The sequence below is a fragment of the Panthera onca genome, chromosome D3 (assembly GCF_046562875.1).
Source record: "Panthera onca isolate mPanOnc1 chromosome D3, mPanOnc1 haplotype 2, whole genome shotgun sequence".
Classification (NCBI taxonomy): domain Eukaryota; kingdom Metazoa; phylum Chordata; class Mammalia; order Carnivora; family Felidae; genus Panthera; species Panthera onca.
Genome location: NC_138350.1, coordinates 7,712,852 through 7,738,629, shown reverse-complemented (window position 1 = coordinate 7,738,629; position 25,778 = coordinate 7,712,852). Strand labels below are relative to the sequence as shown.

At 47.1% G+C, this 25,778-nt stretch overlaps 1 protein-coding gene across 9 annotated transcripts in view; it reads right to left on the bottom strand.

Annotated features, from left to right (window-relative positions):
* The window catches only part of CUX2 (cut like homeobox 2), a 327,139-nt gene that overhangs the window by 263,742 nt on the left and 37,619 nt on the right, over positions 1-25,778 (bottom strand). For 2 of the 9 annotated variants that reach the window (XM_060612287.3, XM_060612290.3), the window contains exon 1: positions 5,893-6,350. The exons of 1 other annotated variant lie outside the window; for it this stretch is intronic. In XM_060612287.3, coding sequence (XP_060468270.2) covers positions 5,893-5,955 — 63 coding nt within the window. In that variant the 5' untranslated portion in view covers positions 5,956-6,350. Of the gene's footprint in view, positions 1-5,892; positions 6,352-24,376; positions 24,574-25,778 lie in introns of those variants that run through there. 6 more of the 9 variants (XM_060612296.3, XM_060612292.3, XM_060612295.3 and 3 more) reach the window with 6 other exon arrangements.

The following is a 25,778-nucleotide window of genomic DNA, read 5'->3' as shown; positions in this document are numbered from 1 at the left end:
TAGAGACACAGAAGCACATCTGCATATTAAAGGATAAAAGAGGTTGTAGAAGCTTCTTCAGCCTTCTTTAGGCTGAGTGGTCTTGATATTTGGGCTGAGACTGAATGAAATGCAGGAGCTAGACACAGGAGTATCTGGAAGAGGATAGGAGGATCTGGAGGAAAAGAGTATTAGGTGGAGGGAACTGCAAGTGCAAAGGCCCTTGTGACTGGAGCAGAGTGAGAAAGGGGAGAGAGGCTGGAGATGAAGCCAGAGAGATAAGGTGGGGGGGGAGGGGGGGTCGGGTGTGTGCAGATCGTGAGGAGCCTTGCAATCAGGGGAAAGGACTTGGGATTTTAATCTACGTATAATGGGAATATTGTCCACATCCTGCAAAACACTACAAGTCATTTCTGTGAATGGCTCATCAAGGCTTAGAAACCAAGAACTCTGTCCTGCACATAATTGCTTGTCTCAAAAACTGCTTAAAAGGCCAAAAGTCCCCCATCACCTGCACAGTGGGCCCCAAGGTCATTAAAAGACAATACATTTAACTGTCATGCAAAGTATGTCAGCTCCCTTCACCTTTTACAACGACCTGGTACAGCAGACCAGATGGGCACAACTGACCTGTGAGATGGATTAAGAAACAGGAGACTTGGGATGTTGGGTGATTCATCCATGAGTGCCAGAGGCTATACAGATAAGAGCTCTTGGGCCCTTCCCCTCTGCCAACTACCTCCACCTTCCCTGACAACTACAATATAAACCACTGTCACAAATAAAGAGCACACCCCAGAGAGAAAAATCAAACAGGAGACTGGACCCTGAATTCCAAGACCAGGAACAAAGGCAAGCCATCACCTGAGTCCCCTTCCCACACTCAACCTCTGCCAGGCTGGGCCTCTGAATTAGATAACTGGAAGCCACCAGAAATTCAGCCTTTCAGGAACCAGCAGAGAAAGCCACAGTTTTTGGACAGCCATGTCCACCAACATCCAGGACCCAATTTAGCACCAGCTAAGGTGCTCGTGTTTAAAATCCCATCCGCTGGAAGAAAGAGTACCATGACAAAATGTCAAGTTCAAAGACAGAATCCTCTTTTTAATGGGAGAGAGGAGGAGAAAGAAGAAGAGAAGGAAGAGAAGGGAAGGAGGGAGAGAGAAGGAATACAAGAAAAACCACCATCACCACTACAAAAGCTATTCCCTCTGGTCAAAGTAGCATCATGTTCATCTGAAATAACCTACTCAGATGCTTATTTGTTTTTTTAGGCTTGTCTGTGGTTTCTCAATTTTCTACAGTGAATCCAGGTTTTTTTTATAAAAAAAAAAAAAAAAAACCCTCAAGACCTCAAACAGCAAAGGTGGTCAGAGATGAGACATTGCTTGTTTTTCTTTTAGCAAAGAGAGAACTCATCTTTGGGAAGCAATTTCTGTCTAGTTGAGAATTCAGAATTTGGGGATGCCCAGAAAAGACTGCTACGTTCTTTAAATAAATTCTCTAACACCTGTTTCTAGCTCCTTCTGCAAAAAAAGGCCCATGGGGTGTGGGTTCCAACGAATGGGAGAGGCAGATGGAATGGGGTCACCCACTGGTTGGATTTTGTAAGGGTCCAGGGGGCTGTCCAATTGTTTGGTCTTACAGAACTACTATTAGAAATCTTCCCTCACCCCCTGTGCTCCCCCCACTTCTCCTTGTCCTCCCCCCTCCAACCCACCCACAGCCCTTGCCTAATGCCAACCCATCTTATGGCCCCGGGCTATGGCAAGCCTGGTCTGCTCATGCTCCCCACCCCAGCAGCAATTCTATTACAGCGAAGTTTCCAAAGTTAGGATTCCGCCAACAGGGCTGATAGCTTATTTACTGCTGTCATCTATAGAAAGAGGAATTTTGACACATTGTTAAATGATAGCACATTTAGATAAGTCAAGCTGTCAGAGACTCTAATGGATGTCTAAACTCTCTGTGGCTGATATGTAAAATTTATGCACTTCAGAATATCATAAGGTTATAATATTTTAATCACATCCACGCTCTTTACTAAACTTTAGGCAGGCAAAAACATTCCATCAAGCCCCATCTCCCATGCACATCTTCCCAAAAGTTTCTCCAAACTCCTTAAAAAAGTCCAGCCTCTCGCTTGCCCTGTCAATCTTCCTCCCTGAATGCTCAAACCCTAAGCAGAATTTACCTCTTCCTCTGAAACTTGTACTATGTGGTCTCTCTAGCCAACCTCTTTCCTCCAAAAAACACAGATGTGATTTTGGATTGGCACCCTCATTTCAACTGGACACCCTTAACTCTTGGTTAGCTTGATTAGCACTATTAAAGGAAAAAAAAAATTAAAAGATAGCATGGGAGACTGGACCTGGAGCATTATAAAAAAAGTGGCAAACTAAAGCAGAAAATCATAAAGGTATGAATCCAGTTACAATGATTATACACAGAAAAGCCATAAAAAAATACTGCATTAGTAATGTTCATCATAAAGCAATCTTATAACCAAATGAAATATGTCCAGCATTATCTTTGGGATAGAATTTTATTTCTTCTCGTTTCCTGGACTGCTAGCAGCAGAGGGAAAAAAAAGGGAGAAAGGAAAGGGGGAAGCAGTTTCGGGGGTCCTGGAATAGGGTACCACACGTCAGAACATCTTTGCCATCAGTCACAAGTCCTTAAGACTTGCTGACTGACTTCCCTCCTAGGGAAACGGCACTGCTGTGTTCAGAGACAGCGCTATAAGGAATAACTGGACTGCTTCCATATTTGAAAAAATATATACTTCTGGAGGGCTGTATGCTGGGTCGGTACAAGGTCACCTCTCTTGCCGGGATCGGGGTGGCGTCAGCATGGTCTGGCCTGGGAACACAGGACACCTTTGCTGCCTCGGCCACTTTAATGCTCAGCAACCAGGCTTCGAGAAACCACTCAACCTGAACAACCAAGAATTGAAGCCGCACACCTCCTCACACTCACAGGCAGCTGGGCCGCGTGATGAGTGGGCTCAAAGCTCTCGGCCTGCACAGGCCCTGGGGTGGGGGCCCGCCTCTCCCACCCGGATCTCAGAGCAAGCCAGCAGAAGTTTTCCTTTCTGGTTATCTCCCCTATAAGAGGAAAGGAGGAAGGGAAAAAAATGAAAATAAAAGTGTGGCGTAGGAGTCATTAGCATTATGCACAAGAGATGATCCCAGGCAAAAGTGCTTAGGCTCATAATCCGTTTCCAACAAAAATGCCATCAGTGAGAATATGGGGGGAAGCTGCAGGCCTGTTGGGCCGGGGAGCCACTGAACACTTCATGATGACCGTGGCAGATGTGAGGGTCTCAATGTTTGCATGCGGCTCAGCTTGCCTCGTTTATTTCTCTGCTCTCTAGAAGTGTGCAGCCTTTCAAACTCCCTCAGGGACACCCCCCCACACTTAATATCCATGTAAATGAGCTTACCCCCTTCCCTGAGAGCCTTCTCCTTTTGTGCCAGACACACCAGCCATTTTCTTAATAAACACCCCCACCCCCACAGGGGTGGGGGTAGGGGTGTTGGCCCCATTTCCCCTTTACCTGAACAAGACTCTATCTCCCACCTTCATCGTTTCCAGTTCAAATTTGCTTTTCCACCTCAGCCACCTCAGTATCTTCTAACACCCTAACAAAGGGTTCCTAGATCAATGGGAGTCCAAATGGAGTCAAGATTTGGGTGACCTCAACAGCTCCATGTTAGACCCCAGAGCTGGAGAAGGAAGGGAGGTTCAAACCCCCTCCCCCAGCTCAGAAATCAGCCCCTTGGGAGCCGCACCCACCCCTCAGCACCCAGCCCCAGCTCTACCCACCCCTCCCTACTGCAGTTCCAGCTCCCTGGATTGAAAACGAGTTATCTAATGAAAATTGTGTTAACTGACATTCTGGCCAACCGGGAGCAAATACCAGCGCTGTAAATCTCGACGCGGAAATTTTCTCCAGCCCAGAATAACAATAGGACCCTGCAAAGGGCTTTCGCCAGCCCTTCTGGTTCCTCTCCTCTTGTCTGCCACGTTCTTGTCATTCCTTATGTTACAGAACATCAATCATAAATAAAGACGCTGTCCCCCAGCCGTGCCCCGGTCTCATTTACAAACATTAGCAGGGAATACGATTACCATTGGCCTTCGTGCCAAGCCCAATGTGGCTGCCCAACTCCCTCTCTCCCTCTCTCTCTCTTCTCTATTTCCCTCTCTCTCCCCCTCCCTTTCCCTCCCTTCCTCTCTCCCACACACACACCCCCCCACTCTTCCAGAAAGGCCACTTTAGCATCATTTAAACCAGCAAGCAGAGCTCACAGCCTGGCCCGCCTCAGCTGGCCACCAAACTGTAGCCCCAACTCGAGTGAGGACCTGGAATTGCAAGGCACTCGCAGTTATTAACTGCATGCTTGAGTGCCCCGATTTTCTCTCCAGCTCAATGGCTGGGGGAGGGGGCGAGTGGGGAGTAGGGAGTTAGGAAGGAGGGGGCTGGGAAGAGGCCAGCCAGGAGGAGGGGAGTATAGGAACGACTTATCAGAAGAAACTTAAGGAGATCTGCAGGCAGATTTTCAAAAAAGAAAAAAGTGGGGTCCCTTTTGATCTCCAGATTGATGCTCTCACTTCTAAGGCGAATGTCAAGGCCAAGGCAAGATGTTCTAATCGCCTGGTTCTCAGCAACACTTCCCCGCCCCTTGTTGCCACTGCCTGCCGAGACTTTGCAAGACTCCGGGGTTTGGGGGGATTTGACAGGAGCGTCCTGGGGCACCCCAGAAAGAACGGAGGCTAGAGCTGTACCTCCAGCGGGTGTTCTCTGAGATTCCACCTCCACTCCACCTCCTAGGGTATCAGCGGAGAACACCCCCAAATCTGGGGGAGACATACAGCCTCCCAGAGAAAGGTGGAGTAAGGATAAAGTGCCGGTGTTTGGGAGGGAGTAGCCCTGGGGAAAGAGAGAGAAAAGAGAGAAAAAAAGAAAAGGGGGGAGTGGCGGGAGGGAAAGCAGAAGGCAGAAGACAGTGAGGGAATCTCCCATTTAAAAGTTCCCATGGGCCCGAGAGCCGGGAGTCACCTGCTCTGCGCAGCTCCCGGCTCTCCACGGCCCCCGAGGCTGCAGCGCAAACTTGCGCGCGCCCCGGGCCCATCTCCACCGCCCGTCCCCATTTAGACTTGGAAAGAAGGTGGAAGGGGGTAAAAAGCAAGAAGCAAAGACGAACCCCAAGAACCCGGCCCGACCGAGGAGAGATCTGCCGGCGCAGGCGGCCAGTCCGGCGATGGTGGCTGCGGCGGCAGCAGCGGCGGCCCCTGGGTGGCGGCGCGTCCGGGCTGCGCAGCCAAGCAGGCGGCGGCGGCGGAGGTGCCGGCGGCCGGCGGGGCGCGGAGCCGCCTCCACGCCAACCCCAGCAGCCTCCTCCTCTCTTCTCCTTCTCCTCCTCCTCCTCCACCTCCCTGCCCGCCAGCTCCCTCCCTCCCTCGCCCAAGCCCCAGCCGGGCGCGGACCGGCACGCGGCGCGCTCCGCGGCCTCCCCGGGCGCCGCGAAGTTGGGAGGCGCGCAAAGTGCAGAGCAAGGGGGGCTGCCGGGGGTCCCGCCGGCAGCCCCCTGCCCGGGACCGCAGCTTCTGCCTTCCCCGAGCCTCGCTCGGCCGTTCTCCCGCCGGCTCGCTCCCTGGGCCGAGGGCTCACTAGCGCTTCTCCATGGTCGCGGCGGCTAATCGATGATTGAACCGAACAAAGAGCAGCGGCGAGATCAATTCCTAATACCTATCGATGGGCAGCGGGCAGCCGAGCCCCAGCGAGCCCCAGCAGCCGCCGCCCGGCGCCCCGGGGCGCCCGCCCACCCTCCCGGGGACCTCCCCAATGCGCTCAGGGCGCGCCCCAGGGCTCCCCACGGCCGCGCGGCCGGCACTGCCCGCACTAACCTGGAGTCGCCGTAGATCAAATCGCTTCCAATATTGAAACATCGATCCCACATTGGCGGCCATCTTGGGGGCTATTCGAGACGCACACACACAAGAGTTTGGCTTTTCTCAATGGCTGCACTCAATATCCGGGCTGGACTCCCCCCAGCCCCGGGGCCGCCGCTGGCCGCTCGGGCCCTGAGCGCCGCCGCCCGGGGCCCCTTGGGCGTCCCCCGGCCTCCTGCCACCCGCTGCCCCTCGGCGCCGCCGCGCCGCCGCCGCCGCCGCCGGGCCCGGGAGCCTTGCGCCCCCCCGACCCCCGGAGGGCGCGGGCGGAGCGCGCCGGGCGGGGAGCTCGGCACCCGCCCGGGGGAGGCGGCCGGGGATGGGGCGGGAGGGGAGGGTGGGGGGGAGGCAGCCTCTTCGAGAGGCGACGGCGCCGCCGCTGCCCTGCCTGCAGCCGGCTCCCGGGCCCGCGGAGCGCTCGCTGCATCTCCCCCCCAAGTCCGGGGTCGGTGTGCCGCGCGATTGCACTTGACTTTGGCTTTTTGCAAACTTATCAATACTGACGTAACGTGCTGATCAATGCAAAGGGAAGTTTGGGAGGGGTGTGCTGCGGGAGGCCGGCGAGAGGAGCGCCTACACCCCCCTGCTTCGCACCTGTCTACTCCCCACTCCCTACACTGCATACTTAAAAAAAAAGTTAATAGTTTGCGATGCATTTTTTTTTCTTTTGCAATCAGAGGACACACAACACGTGCCTCGGGCTGCCACCGCTCCTCCGCCTGCTAAGCTTCGGATCGGAGGATAGCAGCCCGCAGGTAGGGCCGAGAAGACTCGCTGGCGGACGGGCATGTGGGAGCCTGCCTGCCGACGGGTGGGAGCCGCCCGGGGGCGCCACTGAGTCGTGGGAAACATCACCACTGCCGCGCGCAGTTTTCAAGCCATTATTGTTATGATTATTATTGGGGGGGGCGGCGCCTTAGCCAGAGCTCAGGAGTCTGCAGGGCGAGGGGGTGGGGGCGGGCTTCAGGAATTCTTACAACTTATTATTTGGGGGTCTAATTATAAGGGCTCCTCACAACTTTAGAATGGGAGGCCGTTTCACTGTTTGGAGGAGATTCTTAGCCAAATATCTGGAGCGCGTTTCCCTCCACAGTGGGTTGGCTTTTGTGTTGAATGGGTTAGCATTTGTTGTTATGATCTGTTGAGGGAGCCCTAGCCCTGCTGTGGGGGCTTTGGATTCTCAGCGACTACAGATGTTTCTGCTAGTGTTATTATCATTATTATTCAGGGCCCTTCTAGCTGGGGACCCCAGGTCCTTTGCAGTATGAGGCTCCTTTATTATGATGGTCTTCTGGGAGATGGCCTTAAGCCTAGCTAGAGGGAGGTTCCCATATTTTGCAATTTCTGACCCTGGACAATAGGGGTGACTAAGTTTCTTCCTTTACATTTTTCCTTCATTTTGCCTCTGTGCAAGCTAGAGGTTCCCAGTCCCCTCCCAACATCCCACACCTAGGAGGATCTCAGATCCCCTAAACCCCTCCATCACCAACCTACTTACCCCACCTCCTGCTCCTGACCTTGGGGTCACTCTCCTTCTCTGGCATATCCCCTGACAAATCCCACCCCACCCTCCCTCTCTCCCACAAAAGGGCATTTCCTCCTTTTTCTCTGGTCAAAGATATGCTTTTATAGACAGCAAATGGAAATTATATTCTCTTTTTATGACCCAGCTCGGACTTCTGACATCACTCTTGGTCTGGGACAATAGATCAATACAGAAGGTTGTAAAAAAGATAAAGTTTAGAAGAGTTGTAAAGGAGAGAGAATTGTGATGGATATTTTTGATGATTTTCCAATATTTGTATCTCGGAGCACGTGCTTCAAGGCAATTAAAGTTTTTAATGTAATGTAAATAATTGTTTCATAAATGCTTCAGAAGAAGGTGTGATCTTTCTGAGCAATCACTTGAGCTGTTTAAAAAATGTAATGTGATTTAAACAAGGATACACTATTTCTGTTACCATCCCCATACATTTTCCATGAGGCCTGGGTAAATATATTAATGCGCAATTTGAAAGACTCGTAAGACCAAAAGTACAGCATTCACCAAGATGTAATGAATTAGGCCTAGTTAGCAATTCCGAGTGGCCTGTTTCCTTGCCAGATTAAATTGCACGTGATGTGTGGTTTATCTCAGCTCTCGATAACTTCACGTTTAAATTACAGCTCTCATTCTGCAAAATGAATTTAGGGAAATTTCATAACTATCACATTGCAATTTTTTTTAATGGCTACAGTTTCTCCTGAGCATCTGTAAAGCTTTCAGCTTCCTTGTCTTTGAGTCTGTTTTTTAAAGACCTGTAATAGAGAATCTGGAGTGAGTGTGAAACCCTTCAAAGCAATTTTTAACAAACCAAGGTTTTGATGAAAGACTATTTTAAATTTATGTCTGACTTTGCAGTCATGGAATAAATTGACATTGTGTACCTCCTGATATGATGTACCGAGAAGGACACAACATTGCTTCTGTGATATTCCTGCCAAAAGTGCATAATCTGAATCTAATTATGAAGAAATATTAGACAAACCCAAATGGAGGAAGAATTCTACAAAATAGACTGTTCTTTTTAAAAATGTCAATGTCACATGAAACACACAGAAAGACTAAGGAGCTATTCCAGATTAAAGAAGCAAAAGAGGCTCCACAAGTGATTAAAACATATGATCTGGGATTTTCTTTTACTATACAGTGCATTAATTAGAGCCCATGGCAAACTTAGAATAAAGTCAATAGATTAGATAATGGGATTGTATCAATGTTAATTTCCTGGTTGATTTCCTGGTGTGTGGCTATATAACAAAATAGCCTTGTTTTTAGAGAACAACATGAAGTATTTAGGGGTAAAGGAACAGACATCATGTCTCCAACTAATTCTCAAAAGGTTCAGGCAAAAATAACATGCATATATTTGTTTATATCTATCTATCTAGAGTGAATGATATAGCAAATGTTACAAAATGTAACATTTGAGGATTCTAGATGAAGTGTACACAGAAATTCTTCCTACTTTCCTTGCAACCTTTCTGGGAATTTGAAATTATGTCAAAAGAAAAAGTTAAAAGAAAGAAAAATAAATTTATGTCTGACTTTGTTGCAGCTGTTATAGACTACTGGGCTTCAGAATACAAATTCTGCATGGAACTTTTCTACTTTCCTGACTGACATAGGCTGCACCTTTGACCGAGCAGGAAATTGCCACAGCAAACATGCTTACTGAAGAGCAGCAAGAAAATCCAATAATTCAGATTGTTTTAAGTCTGTGATATTTTTAAATGACTTAATGCAGTGGGTCTCTGAAGAATTCCGACAATTTTAATGGTAGAAACTTGCAGTCCCACTGAGGAATGGGTTGCTACATAAATACTGAATGATCGTGTCTTTCTGCCTGGGCCGAAACATATTAGCTTTGCTTAGTGGCTTATTGCTTTATTCACAAAATAAATTTCAGCCGTCTCTCCCCACCATATTCCAAGCGCATTGTGAACCTGTGCCTTATTAGATGTGCGGGCTTATATTCCAAAGGCATCTGTTACCGTCTCAAGCTCAGCAATAATGAATTAAGCAGTTAAGTGTTTACCCCCCTAAACAGTTAGCTGGGGAAATTATATTATTATAGGTGATCCTTAACGAAAGATGGTAAACCAGGAAACACTCTTTCAGCAATCAGCCTTGGATTTGAAAACTAAAGGACTAAAATATTAAATATTTTTGTGAAAAGCTGTTTTTCATATTCTTAGCACACACTTTCTCTGCCTCAAACACACATAAACACACACACACAGACACACACAGATATAAAAAACTTAAACAGGTTCCTGGCTGATTCCTGATTCTCAAAGATCTATATACATCAAGATGAGTATTTAAAAAATTACAATGGAAAAGAAGATACCCTCTCTCCACCCCAGAGGAAGCAGAGCGTGGCTTGGGATAGGCTATCTTGAAAGCAGAAGCAGACAGAGAGACGGATCCTTTAGGAAATTCATAAACTGTGTAAGAATCCCAGGGAAGATAATGGCAGGTCCTTAGCCATGAACATAATGATATGCGAAATCCCCAGCATCAAAGCTGAAACAAAAGAAAATGTCCTTCGGTAGCTCTGCACTGCCCACCGCAGCTGCCAGGCAGGGAGAAAGACAACTGGAGACTCCAAATTCATCTGGAAGCATTAGACAGCCCTTGCAGAGGAGTAAGGGATATGGGAGTGTCTGGCTGACCCTGGGTGTACTCCTGGAGGCAGGCTCATAGTTAGGTCCCAGATCCAGAGACTGAAGTGACTGACTGTAAGGACCAAGCCACCAATTCCTTGTGTGCAAAACTCCTGACACAATGCTGTCAACCACTACCATTATGAAGCACCTACTGGTTGTTGGATGCTTTATAAATAAATCTTCAGCACAATATATTGTTAGGAGCAAGACTCTGGAGCAAGACTGTCTGGATATGAATTCCAGCTCTGCCACTTATAAGCTCTGTGGCCTTGACCAAGTTATTTTACCTTTTTGTGCCTCATTTTGCTCAGGTGGACAATGGTGCTAATAATTGTACAAAATGATGATGATTAAATGAGTTTAATCTATGTGAAGCACTATGTAAATGTGCAATTATCAAGTGGCTATCATTGTAATCTGCCTCACAGTGGATGGGGCAGGGATCTGCATTCCCAAATTGCAGGTGAAAAGACTAAGGCCCTGAGAGAGAAATGGTCAAACGGTTGTGAAGGGGCAGAACCAGGACTGATACCTAGGTTCACTCACATCAGGTCCGAGGCTCTTGAGCCTACCCTGTCTCTTATGGGAGAAAAATGGGTGGAAAGGCAGATGCCCAGAAAGCAAGAGCTGCAGCCTTAACCGTGTGCCAACTCTGATTGATCAATCAAACTGGAGAGGAACAGCACAAGAAGGACAGGCTCCCTTTGCCTAACTCCTCTCCAATGTCAGGGACAAGTTAAACAAATGATAGTGTATTCATAATGTGCTGATTACTGTCATGTTTGCCCCCCTTCCCCATTCACTCCCATCCCTCAATGCCCCAGGAAGCTGACCTCCATGGACTACATCTCCCAGGCTCCCTTGCTCTCTGGTTTCCAGTTGGATTTGGCCAATGGAAGGCCCTGCTTGGCAATAAGAAGGTGGGAGGAGAGAAAGATTGGGGATTTATTTTCCAGTTCTCCCTACTTGACTGCAGTTGTGACAGTGGTTAGGTCCTTTTACAGCCATAGTCCTGGTCAAGTTGTCTTTCTGTTCTCACTGGGCTCTCTCCCTTCTCACTCCCCTTCAGATCAGAGGTGGAAATGGCTTCCCCACCTGTTAGCATCTGGGTGCCTCAACATTCTCCTGCCCATGGCTGTGTAAATAGTCTCATTTAAAAATCCCAGCTGAGTGTACCTTCTGGGACCCTAACCTGCCACAGAACACTTCGGTTATTAAGAAACGTAAATGTTATTTATATGTGTTGAAGTGAAGCGATGTCTAGGATATGAGGTAAAGTGAACAGAAGCAGGTTACAGAATATTATGCAATAATCCCACCTCTGCTAAAAGTGTGATACTTCGGAAAAAGTTAAAAGATACTCGGTATCATATAGTTAACAGACACTAGATCTGGAAAATGTGTTTAGAAGCCACTTATAATTCCACATCATTATCTTAATTTCTTTTATGATCATCAGGCATCTTCATTTGGCTGGGGTGGGAGGGAATCTATTTTCTCCTGGGACCCTGACTGACACCACAGAATACCACATCCATCTGAGATGTCCATGAAAGAAGATCTGACTAAATAGAGAGATATTCCATGTTCATGAGCTGGAAGATTTAATATGGTGAAGATGTCATTTCTGTCCAAATTAATCAGTAAATTTAAGACCATTCCAATCAAAATCCCAATAAGATTTTTCACAGAACATGACAATCCCATCTTAAATTTTTTATGGAGATGCAAGGGCCAAGAATAGTCAGGGTATTTAAAGCATAATAAGATGTGGGAATTTTTCCTATCAGATATTAAGACTAATTATAAAGCTATAATAATAAAGACAGCGAGGCAGAAGGACAAATAGACTCTGGGGAAAAAATTACAAGCCTAGAAATAGATTTACACAAATATAGAATGGATTTACACAAATATATGGCATTTGTTGCTGGCATTATAAACTAGTGGGGAAAAGACAGACTTCATTTTCAATATGGTGCTGGGCCAACTAACTACCCATATGGGAAAAAAAAAATAGAATTAGATCCCTACCTCACACCATACACAAAAATCAACCCCAGGTAGAGGTACCTGCACACTATGGATTTAAAGAAAAAAACATGTTCCTTTTTTTTTTTTTTTTTTTTTTTTACAATAGCACAAAACAGTTTAACTGAAAATTATATCCTTATTAAGCTCACTTTACTATGCCATGTCTGGGTTTTTTGTTTGTTTGTTTGCTTGTTTGTTTTTTTTTTTCAGCTTTCTAATAGCTCTGCTCATGTAATAGCCCAGGGTCCCTTTCAGAGCTGTATCTATAGCCAGAACTAGGACTGAATTTTCTTTGAGCATCCCCGGAATGAAACACCACTTGGCACTTGGCAGCTTCCAGGAGATTTAGAAACATTAGCTAATTAGAGTTTCTAGGACTCTGCTTTGCACTGGTACAGGCTCTTCTTCAGGCACACAGCTTTGCTGAGCCCCTGAGAAGCTGGCCCTTGGGCAGGAACCGGCCTTCCAATTCTGCATCCTATTTTAGCAGTGGAGTGTGCAAACAAGACAGGGACCTAAGACCTCCAAGACAAACACCACGGAATTAAGGGAACACATTTGGCTCTCCATCTCTCCCAGGTCCCACATATCTGGCTTGAGTGTCCCCATTTGGCTTCATGCCCACTGGGGCGCTGATTACTCCATCAGCTCCCAAAACTATGAGCTCCCAAGGATAGCCATAGGTCTTTCCTGTGCCCTGAGAAGAATGGAGCACCCCCACCAGCACTCCACCTGCCCAAATAAAATTCCACAAACTGTACCCCTAAAACCTGATGAAGAGTATAGGTTGTTACTGCAGGTTTCTTAAGGGGCAGGGCACGGAGCAGTTAACACCTTAACAATCCTTTTTGCTTCTTTCTTTCCCTGAAGTTCCCTTCATTAAAGCAACCACTCCAGTCTCTATTTTTAATTTCTCTCCCCTCAACTGCTCGTCCATCTTCTCTCATTCATCGCTCACTCTTATTTGCTGTCTTCCCCAGTGCCTTCTCTCTCTTCCTCCATTTCCACCCTCCTCCCTCTCTCATTGCTCCTTCTTCAAATCTGAGGTTCTCACATTTCATCTAGTCAGCAAAATAGGAAGCCAAACCAAAAAAAAAAAAAAAAAAAAAAAGAATTCTTTTGCTCCTTTGGAGAAACAGGGAGATATGAATGCTTACAATTTTCATTTTGTCCCTATTCTATTGCTGCACTGTCATCATCACTGTCATAGTGGTGCCTACTATGCACCGAGGACCTCTCTAACATTCTCCCTAAATCTCACCTCTATCATCACTGTGCCCATTCTGCCAATAAGGAAGCTGAGGGTCAGAAGAACTGAATAGCTTGCCCTAGTTCACTCAATAGGACAATGGCTTGGAAGCAGAGTGGGAAAACTCACCCTTTGTAGCCCTGCTACTAATGACCCCAGCTTTAGGTTTTCCTGCTGCCGCTGTTCAGGGCAGGTGGGAAGGAAATGTAGGTACTTCTAGAAGATGCCATTCAGACAAATCATAGCCAACAGGGGTCTCTGTCGCCCCAGGAGCAGTCCCTAAGTTACCACTCTCTCAGTCTCCTTGGACCTTCTGATTTCTCAGTTCTTGAGTTCCACAAATCAAAAGATGATCCACTTGTCCCCACAAGACAGGAAAATAATGGTGATGCTGCCATTTATGGTCTGCTTTCCACAAGCTGGGCTCGCTCTGCCCATTATCTAATTTCCTCCTTGTAACAGCACTTGGAGGTAAGTATTGCCATTTCCTCCCCTTAATAGCTGAGGAAATAGGGGCTCAGAGATGGTAAGTGACTTGCCCAAGGTCATCCAGCCTATAAGCAACCGAGCTGGCGGTCAAATCCTGTTCTGTTTGATGTCAAGGTTGAAGTTCTTAACCTTGAACACCCTTCTGTTTCCTTCCCTTCTGTTTCTCAGCGGCCTCTAAATTTCTGTGGGGCTTTGAATTCACTTTGAATTTTTGTTTGTTTGTTTGAGAGAGAGAGAGTGAGCGTGTGCAAATGGGGGGGAGTGGAAGAGGAGAGAAAGGGAGGGAGAGAATCCCAAGCATGCTCCAGGCTCAGCACAGAGCCCAACATGGGGCTTGATCCCATGACCCTGAGATCATGACCCAAGGTGAAATCAAGAGCCAGATGCTCAAGCAACTGAGCCACACAGGAACCTCCACTTTAAATTTTTGAATTCACTTCCCAGCTGGTGAGGGGCTCAGTCAGGGCTGAAATCCAAAGCCCTCTCTCCCTTGCACCCACAGTCTCCAGCTCTAGAGTTCAGGGGGCCCAAGATGAAGGCTCTAGAAGCTCTCCTTTGAAGGCTGGGTTCCCATCCCTTCAACCCCAGAAACCTCTGTGGACCCCTCAGTGTCTGGAGGAGCAAAGTCCCCTCCCCCTCCAACCCCTGGCCTCCACATTCAAACACTCCATGACTCAAGAAGCAAATCTAGCCCTCCTGCATGAGCTCTCCTGCTCCAAATCCTTGGGGTCCTTCAGGGTCTTTGGCAAATGTGCCAGGCATCAGGGACCCTGAGATGTCATCTCAGTTTCTGTCCGAGACCCTGCCTCTGAAAACAGCATAGGAGAGAGATTCTAAAATGATCCTCAATACCTCAGGCCAGGGTCTAAACTACCACCCATGTACCACATTCCCTTTTGTGCACATACACACACATATATATTTGCACATATGTGCACACATGTATACACACTTGCTCTCACATTGTTTGCATACACTTCTCTGCACACCATGCATACATACACATACATGCACACATCCATTCGTGCACATTTAAACACAAGCCATAAACAGATTCTCTGGAACACATCTGAGTGCTCACACACAGGTTTACATAGCCCATGTGTGCACGCGGGTAAGCATACTGCGTAGATCCACGCGGTTGTGTGTGCCTGCTGGTACCTTCCAAGGTGGGGCAGCAAGGCCTCTGCTGGGGCCTCCTGAAGCCCGGCCTTTGGCAAAAGCCCCACCTGGTGGACACTTGGTGTATACACCAACCCCAACTCCAAGCCTGAGCGCCCCTGAGACCTGAGAGGCTCTGATTAGCAACCAGGCTGGCTGGCAATAAGTGAGTGAGTCCAAAGGTAGACTTTGGGGCACCCCCTACCCCTTTAGAGTTGCCTTCTCTCCTCCTATTCCCTTCCCTGGCCAACAATTTCCCTGGCCAAAGGCAGGGAAAAGAGCACTGGGTCCAGGGGAAGGAGCTTAAATCCCTTCTCTGCCACTTGCTGGCTTCTCTCCCAAGTCTCAGTATGCTCAGCTATAAAATGAGGGTAGAATCCTCAAACAGGTATTTGGAAGAAGCAAATGACATCATGGGCACAAAATCAACTGCTATACATCTTAGGGTCGGACAGCGTGGAATGAGTCTGAAGTCAGACTTGGGAGTAAATGGAGATGCAACTGGGATGCCTGGGGTGGCTGTCGATCAAGCGTCTGACTTCCGCTCAGGTCGTGATGTCGTGGTTCGTGGGTTTGATCTCTAATAGCTCAGAGCCTGGAGCCTGCTTCGGATTCTGTCTCCCCCTCTCTCTGCCCCTCTTCCACTCACGTTCTCTCTCTCTCTCAAAAATGAGTAAGTGTTAAAATAAGTAAATAAATGGAGATGAAACTCACGGCTCTCCCCTTCCTAGATGTGTGCCCTTGGGCAAGTCACTCTCCTCCAAGTGGCTTTCATTAACTGTAAAGTGGGGGCTTTCCAACAAGGTGGTTGGAAGAAGCAAACTGCATCGTGGAAGTGAAGTCCATTACTGTCTCCATTTCTCTCAGACCAAAGACAGGAATAGTGTAGGGGTGATAGAAGCAGGGCTGGAATCAGAGGGACCCCAGTTTAAATTCTGATTCAAATCGTGGTTCTGCCACTTTTGAGATGTGACCTTGAGCAAGTCACTCCCTTGTCCAACCTGTTTCCTATCTATACAGTGGGGACCTCTTAGTGTTGGGGTGAGAATTAATGAGATAACACACGCAAAGAGCCTGGCATCAGTAAGTGCTCCACAAATGCCAACTGCCATTGTCAGCAGTGACTTTTGGGGGAAACAAGTGATATCTGGAGGGGTGGGTAACAGATGACTGTCAGGAGGTCCATATAATAGGTATATAATTATAACTAACTATAATTTAATCACTATGTGCCAGGTGCTATTCTAAGCCCTCTCTAGGAATTAACTCATTTAAGGTCACAACAACCCCATGAAGTAGACATTATTATTATTCCCATCTTACAGATGAGGACACTGAGGCACAGAGATGATGTAACTTGCCCAGGGTCACAGAGCTAAAGAGTGGGTTAAGATCCAGGCAGAGTCCTCTGGATACCTCCCATTCTCTAATTCTACAGAGCTGTCCCATCAGCTCTAACCTCCTGGCCTCTCCTTAGTCTGGAAATTTTCTCAGGTGCTGAAGTCTGGTTTTACAGGGCAAGTCCTCCCTAGCAAGTCCCCCACAGTCCCACTCTTCCTCCCAATCCTCAGGGAGGCAAATGGCCACATACAAAATGTGTATCCTGGAGGACTATGGAATTAAGATAATCTCAGGGAGGCAACAAATGCAATGCAAATAAAGCTAATTAAAGAGCATCTGCTAATCATGGGAGCCTGTGTCAGAAAACTTGCATCTGTTGAAGGTTGCTAAGAGGCATGAAGGTGGAGGGAACCTGGCTGGCGAGGCCTCACCCCACTGCTGAAGCATCACCACCGAGTGGAGGGACAGATGGTGGCTCAGACAAGAGACGAATGTAAAAGAGAGCTTAGGTACAGGAAATTGTGTGCTCCGTGTTTTATTTAAAAGTCAGTCACTGGGAAATGGCTGCCTGATGATGCCGGTGACAAAGGAGTCACTTTTTGACGTGGCATCGCTTATGTCTGAGGCCTGAATCTGTGGCTGCCTGGCTGTGTGGCTTAGATCCAGGTGCTTAACCTCTCTGGAGTTAGAGTTTGGCCACATGATATGCTTTGGCCAACAGAATGAAGTGGAATTGTTGGTGTGCCAGTTCTGAGCCTACATCTCAAGATATGTTGTGTTTCCACTTGCCCTCTTGCACCGTTGCTTTTCACTGTCGAAAGAACATGCCTGGGCTAGCCCACTGGCCCCAGGAGGAGGATACAAGACTCAAGGGTAGGAAGGAGCCTGACTTCCTGGATGACACATGGAGGAGAGCAGCTCTCACCCAAGAACATCTGACAAGGATTATCCCATGGCTACAAAACACACGTCCCATATCGTGAGCCACTGGGGCCTAATTATCACTACAGCAAGTGGACCTAGTGCTGTCCCACTGAAAGGCCAGACCCTGCACCCCTTCCTGAGCTAGTTCTGTGGTTTCACCAACTTCAGTTTCTCCCCACAATCATCCAGCTTGGATGCCATGTGGCTGTTGCTCTCAGCATGACCTAAGACTGCAAGCTCCTGGAAATCTGATGAGTTCCCCCATTAGATCATCCAACTGCTCTGAAAGGACCCACCTTGGCCTATAAGTGAGGTTCCCTGGTACCTCCTAGGTGTTCTTGGTGGTCTCCACCAGTGGTTCTGGGTTTTGGGACCCCAGCAGGCTTTGCACCCTAGCCAGCCAGTCATGATGCCATGTGGCCTTGGGCATGCCACCTAGCACCTCCAAACCTCATTCTTCACACCTGTAAAAGGGGAGTGCTGCTCCCTTCTTGGCTCAAGAGTGGTGGCATGGAGATATGAACTGTGAAAAGTAGGAGTCCTGTTGAAACAGGAGCTGTCACGTGATCCATCATTCAATGCTGACTCTTGAGGGGCATCACTGAGAGAACCTGAGAAGAATCCCATTTCCTTTGCCTCAGCCTCCCTTTAGCCTTCACCCTGTTTCTCTTTTTTAAGGTTTTGAATGTCAACTTCTTTGGCAAGTTGATGCTTCAAAAGAAACAAAGATTTAAATACCCTAAGATAGCCTTGCCTAAAGAGATTCCTTTCTAGCGTTCCATGTGACAGCCCCAGACAGGCATTTCATAGAAGAGGGCACTCAAATGGCCAATAAATACCTGAAAAGCTAAGCCTCGATAGTAGTTAGGAAAAATTCAAATTAATACCAAAATGTGATACCATTGTGCACTCATCAGATTGGCCAAAATTTTGAAGCCAGATAATACTAACAGTTATTAAAAATGCAGAGCAACTGGAATCCTCATGCACTGCTGGTGTAATCGGTACAACTAGCTTAGAAAACAACTGCGCATAATCTAGCAAAGTGGAAGACATGCATGGCGCATGCCACATGCCCCACCAATCTATTCCTAGGGATATATTCACGAGGAACTCTTGTCCAGGTGCATCCAGCAGGATATAAATGATTTGTATCTTTCTATAAGATTGTTTACAGAAGAGTGCTCATAACAGTAAAAGAACAAAACAAACAAAAACAAAGGGAAAAGGTAACAATCCAAATGCCCATCAATAGCAGACTGGATAAAATAAATTGTACTGTATTCACACAATGGAAATCTATAGATGGGGGAAATAATGATTCAGAACCACACTATTCAACATGGGCGATCCTCATAGTAACACTTCTTAAAGAAAACAAGTTGCAGAATACAAATAGTACAATACTATTTATGTAAAATTTAATAGCAGGCAACACTATACTGTATATTGTTTGGTCTTACAACAAAGGCCAGTGCTAAACCTGCTGTGTGCCACTTAGCATGTGGCCCTGGGAACATTTCATTTTTCTGAGCCTTGGTTTCCTTTCAGGGCTACTGTGAGGGTGTAAAGTCACGTAGTGAATATACCTGTTGCACAGTGAGCACCCAGTAATTGTTGAAGATGACGGTTTGATTATTTGGGTAAGCTCCAATTTCCAAATGTCAGTTTTCTTAAAGCAAGGTGCCTTGGGGTCCCCCAAAATAAGAGTGTTGAGGAGGGCAAGAAAGAAGCTATTGTACTTGAGTGCTCATTTTTGTAGTTAACACACATGCAAGTGGGAGTATCCATGCTGAAAAGAGATGCAGTCCCTGCTCACAGCATGTTCTAGACTAAGGCCTTTGATGTCCTGTACAATCTCTCTTCTCCCCTCTTCTTCCACAATAAACTGGGATGGTCAAATCCACCAAAAGCTATTTGCTTTTTCTTGATGGCAGGAAGGTATTGAACCCTTTCTAACGTAGCAAAGAATGAAAGAAACATAAGGCAGTTACATTTACTTATTAAAATGGTCTAAACATGCATACCCTTCCACACAATTCTCCTTTGCTACTGTTACCAGTCAGGGCTCTCCAGAGACTGAACCAGTAGGAGACATACATAGTAAGAGATTCATTGCAAGGAATTGGCTTATACAGTTGTGGGGCTGAGTAGTCAAGTCTGAAATTCTTAGGATTTCCATCAAGAAGAAGAGATTGAAAGTCCAGGGGGAAGCTACTGTCCACAGGAGGAATTTTCTTTTCTTCAGGTAAGTCTCAGCCCTGCTCTTCAGCCTTTCAACTGACTGAATCTGACCCTCCCAGATGATACAGAATAATCTCTCTTAGTCAATTGACTATAAACTTCAATCACATCCACAAAACACCCTTACAGCAATATCCAGATTAATGTGTGGATAATTGGGCACTCTCATTTAGCCAAGCTGACACGTCAAACTGACCATCACACATGTCCCCTGTAAGCTCTTCGCAGCACCCTCCAGGTTGGCACAGCTTATGGATCAGCACATGTCACTGTGTCAAGGCTTTTTCAGTTAAGCTGCCTCCCGTCTGATTTTGTCTGGGTGTCAGCTTGAATTTGCTCTTTTTACTCTGTCCACAAGTCTGACATCATGGCCTCTCGTAGCTCTGGATGCACATCCTTACAGGGTCAATGGCCAAAAGCGAAAGGGAAGGGGCTGATCAGCCAAGCCTGGGCCACGGAGGATAGGGTCTGTCATCCAAGGGTAGCGAGTGGGTAGCACATGCATGGACACCATGGGGTGGTTATGAGCTGGGCCCAAGTGTACATAGCTCTGGACATCCCAAAGTGTGGTCTATGACCTTCCAGATATTTCTAGGTCATTCACAGAACATTCTATAACCTCAAATCCCATGGGGAGGAAGATGGCTATCTTTCAAATGTCTCTCAGTCTTTCCTATCACTCTAAAGGCCAAGACTCAGTGAGGTGCTAGCACATCTATAACACCTCTGTCTCTGGGGAAAAAATCCCCCTTTTACTTTATTTTTTAAAACAAATGTTTAAGGTTTATTTATTTAACTTGAGAGAGAGAGAAAGAGCACATGCATGAGCTGCGGAGGGGTAGAGAGAGAGGGAGAGAGAATCCCAAGCAGTCTGTCAAACACACAAACCACAAGATCATGACCTGAGCCAAAATCAAAAGTCAGAGGCTTAACCAACTAAGCCACCCAGGCGTCCCCCAAAATCTCCCTTTAAAATAGACAACAGGTCTCAGGCTCAGTTCCTCTGGCTGAGTACATTCATGGTTTTAAATGTATGTATTTATATGTAGTCCTTTTCTATTTATGGCAAGAGATGCCAAATTTCCATTTAGAATGGTGATAGAAAGTTCCCTTTTACAAAGACATTTAATTAAGTAAAAAGTGAGCTAGGTTAGAGAAAAATACTAAGTAAATAGTAATATATGGTACATAGATACAGAAAAAATTGTGCATGTGGATGTGAAAGATTAGAGTTGTGTTAGGTGATGGCCTTGGCTTTGACACTAGATGTCCCAAGTTTAAATCCAAGCCACATTCACTATGTAAACTTAGGCCAAGATACTGAACTTACCTGAGTCTCACTTCCTCACCTGTAAAACGGGAATGATGATACTCATCATCAAACTTTATAATCCACTTTATCCAAATCCTTTGGGACCAGATGTATTTTGGAATTCAGAATCACTCAGATTTTCAGAATACCATACACTGTATATTATATTCAGGGTTAGGCAGCATTGTGTGGCCCAGCACATTAATATTCCTGCAGCAAAATGTCTGGCTATTCACATTAAGTGGGGTGGGTTTTTTTTAAGTCTACACATTGCACCAGTCCCGGGCGGATTTTGTGGTCAAATGTTTGCGCAAACATGAAAATAAAAACTTTCATATTCCAGAGTTTTGGGGATTTAAGGATTGCACATAATGGGCTATGAGCCTGGACAGGGAGTGGACAGGACTAGTGAAACCTAAGGTGCCTTAGTCAAGCCCATGCAGTGAGGTGGCAAAAAGATTGGGAAGCAGCCAGAGGCTAGGAGGGAGCATTTAGGAAGAGAAGAGAGGCAATCAGCAAAATGTGCACCAATCTCACGAGAGATTATAAAGAAAAGATTACACAAACTCCCCAAGATTTCTTTGATTTCTTCTCCCCTACGACCCAACACCCTCCCTTCCTCCTCCTCTTCCTCCTCTTTCTCTTGCTGGTGCTGCTCCTCCCATTGCCCTTCTTGGTGTCTGGCCTTAGGGTGGACATGTGACTAAGTTCTAGCCTATGAGATGTGAGGGGAGATCTACTGAAGTGCTTATAAGAAAGGTTTCTGTGGACAATTCTGTGCCTAGATGTGATGCCTGGCGTAGGGGCAGCCATACTGAGGCCATGAGGGGAAGCAGGCTGAGGGTAAAGACCACACAGAGGATGGCAGGGTAGAGAGCTGATGTCATGTAGCCACTGATCACACCAAACTTGGACTCACCTACCTCTGTATTTCTTGTATAAGATAAAGAAAACCTATTATAACTTTAGCCAGTTAGAGTTGGAATTATCTGTTACTTACAGTGGAAGGATATTATTTTTGTTATTAAGAGAAAGTATAAATATGGAAGATGAGAAAATATGGGGAGTCTCAAGTTATAAGATTGCATATAAGCAAAGCCAGATTTTAAAGAATTTAATACCAGATAGATAGCACAATTGGCAGGCAGGCAGAGGGGTAGTGAGAAAGCTGGTGCGGGCCAAACTGCCTAAGGATGGTTTCATGAAGGAGGTTGGAAAACTTCCTCAAACTTCACTAAAAATTTCTTGGTCCCACTTCTGTATTTTCAGTGGAGGGCAAATGATTCAGCTCAAGCCTAGGAGCCCCCAAATTCCTTCCCAGAATCATAGATATTTCCTCAACCAGGAAAGAAAGCTGGCTGGGCGGGTTGGGAAGATTCTGGGTAGACGCACAGCCTTAGCAGTGTTCTGGGCTTGTCTGGCCTTCAACGTGTGATTTTGAGAGTTGGAAACGAGAAGATTAAAACTCAGAATGGCACGCGGGTGTGAAGCTGACTGCCTTGCCAGCTATTTGCCTGTATTTAAAACACATATGGGTGATATTTTTAAATATCTTTGCTGTGTGATTGAAAAACATTGCAGTTGCTACTTCGTGGACGTGGGTTTTTATGCAAACCCAGGGATGGAATGATGAGTGTATGTTGTACCTACGTGGGCTTTGCTGGAGAGAATGTAAGGACAGAATGGCACAGCCTGCATAAATGTCGGGCTGAGAATTGGGGCTGGGCCATTCAACATTTAACTTGGGTGTAGGGGCTGCTGGCAAAGCTCCTTGGTTCTCTTTGAGATCCATCCCTCCCCACTCTCCCTCCAAGGGGTTTGGGTGGGAATACTCACCCCAGCTCTAGGAGTAGACATATAACCCAGGGCTGGCCAACTGAGCACTCTAGACCCTTGGGCCAAGTGACTGGCTGAGGGGCAAGCTCACGTCCAAAGGCAAGCCAATGAGACTCAATCATGCAATAGTTTTAGGAACTATTGGGAAATAAGCACTTCTCTCCTGCTTGCATTGCTAATCTGAGAGCAGGTATACCTGGAACTTCCCAAGGCCATCTTTGTCACCACTTGAGGAGAGCCTGCTGGGAATAAAACCAAGGCAGTGGAAAAGAGAGCCTGAGAGATGGAGAGAATCCTGGATCCAGCCATGCCTGAAATCTATTCCTGGAACCTTTATTTTCCACTTTAAAAAAAAAAAAAAAAATTGTAGTGGTTGCCAGAGGGAAAGGGAAGAGGGAGTAGGAGAAAAAGGTGAAGAGGATTAAGAGATACAAACTTCTAGTTATAAAATAAATAAGTCATGGGATGGGAAGTACGGCATAGGCAATACATAGGCCATAATATCATAATAACTCAGTGTGGTGAGAGATGGTAACTACACTTATCATGGTGAGAATTTTGTAATGTATATACTTGTGAAGTCACTATGCTGCACACCTGAAACTAAAACAATATTAGGTCCACTGCAGAAAAAAAAAATTGTGGTAAAATATATTTACCGTAAAATGCCATTTTAACGATGTATACGCATAAAATTCACTGGCATTCATTACATTGACAATGTTATGCAACCATCTCACCACTATTTCCAAAAGCTGTCACCACCCCAAACAGAAACTCTGTACCCATTAAGGAGTAACTCCCCATCCTACCCTAGGACTCTCAATGTAATGTGTTTTTTTTTTTATTTTTTTTTTTTTACGTTTATTTTTTTGATAAATAAAAAGGCAGAGCACACGTGGGGGAGGGGCAGAGAGCGAAGGAGACACAGAATCCGAAGGGAGCTTCAGGCTGAGCTGTCAGCACAGAGCCCGACGCGGGGCTCGAACTCACGGACCGTGAGATCATGACCTGAGCCGAAGTTGGACGCTCGACCGACTGAGGCCCCCAGGCGCCCCTCAATTTAATGTTTTTAAAGTACAATACACACACACACAGTGAAATTCTCCCTTTTGACGGTGGTTCTGTGAGTTCTCACAAACACACACATTTAACCGGCCCCACAATCAAGATCCAGAACAGCTCTAACCCCAGCTCCCCAAGTCCACGTTCTCCTTACAGGCGGCTCCCCGCTCTCCTCCCCAACCGCCTGGAAACCACGGATCGGTTTTCTGTGTGTGAAGTTCCGTCTTTTCCAGAATGGCGTATAAGTGAAATCGCCCAGGATGTGGCCCCGTGACTCCTACTCCCTTCGCTCGGCATAACGCATCGGAAGTCGGTCCGTCATGGGCATATCGACGATTCGCGCCTTTACACCGTACGACTCTACCTCAGTTTACGCTTTCACCACACGAGGGCCATTGGTCTACTCCCGTACTCTGAATCGACCTGAGTCTATACATTCCTTTTCCTTAAGCTGTCGGAGTCGGGTTTCCGTCACCTGCAACCAAAATAATCTTGCCCATATATCGGGAGAAAGTCACTTCCTTTCCCGAAAATTACCTCTTTCGTCTATAAAATGGGAGTGTATTACTCACGACGGTTTGGAGTATCATGGAAATCTTGACACAAAACTGAAAGAGAGACGATAATTTTCTCACACACCGGGGAGTCCCGAGGTGGAGCACATCACGAGGCGGCTCATTTGGCGGCTCAACACCCGAGGCTGGCGCTTTCCACCTCTTCAATCCGCGGTGCCTCGGGGTCTCCTCCTCAGGGCGAAGCAAGATGGCGGCGGCAGTTCCACCACGTCGACGTCGACCGGAAGTTTTCTTCGAGGGCTCGAGAGAGGCTTTGCCCAGAAGCCACGCCCAGCAGGTTTCTCCTCGTATCTCATTGGCCCGAATTGGGTCTCGTGCCCGCTCCCGACAAAGTGGCAGAGGAGGGGGGGCGGGGCACCCACGGTGCCTACCACCCACGAGAACAGCAGCTCGGCTACCTCGTGGGGGTGTTATGAGGGTCAGTGGAGGTGTCAGCTCCTGGTACCTGCGAGGATTCAGACACGTTGCAATTGTCTTCGACACCGCGAGGGAATGTGGCGCGGGCACATCTTCCCAACCCTGAGACAGTCAGGTGACATCGGCACAGGGGGGAAATACTGAAATAGTTCTGGCCAATGCATTTGAGTTAATCACATGCTTCCGGTGACAATGGACAGAAACAGAAATTGGCCTAAGCCAAAAATAATTTATTAGCTTATTTAACTGGAAAGTTTAACTGGTGTGGTGGGCCCAGGCATAGCCTGGAGGTTGAATTTCAGGCACTCCTTCTCCTTCTCTGGGCCCTGATTTCTTCTGTGTTGGCCTCATCCTCACACAGACATATTCCCTCCGGTGGCAAAGATGGCTGCCATTAGCCCAAGCTTCCGTCCTCCCAGCTTCTTGTCCCCGGGGAAAAGAGAAAGCCTAGGGAAGATTCTCATTAGTCCAGGTGAGACCACATGCCTATGCCTGAGCCAATCACCTTGACTCTGCTAGACGCGGCCCAGATGGCCCGCCCAATTCCCTAGCTGGGGTAGAGTGGAGGCCAAGGGCATAAACTGGCCAAAAGAAAACCCCGAGGCTGCTTTCACAAGAAAGGGGAATGGTATTGGGGCAAAAGTAACACTGTCTCCTACAGTCTTAATTTTACTGGGAGAGAAACTTACACCCAGAAAGGGTGAGACACTAGATGTCATAGCAGTGGATCCAAGTCATGAACTCCAGCCCCTGAATGCCTAGCCATTACACCAACCCTCACTGGGTGCCAGGAGGATGGGTGGGTCTGTGATTCCCTAATAATGCCCACGCCAAACTCTTTCACTCCCCAACCTCCCTCTCCAAATGAGGCTCACCCACATTTCTCACCCTGAGGTTTGGTCTACTTTGCAGCTGAAGTACAGAATGTTTGGGGATTGCTATGGACTGAATTGTGCCTCCCTCCCATTTAATTTTGAAGCCT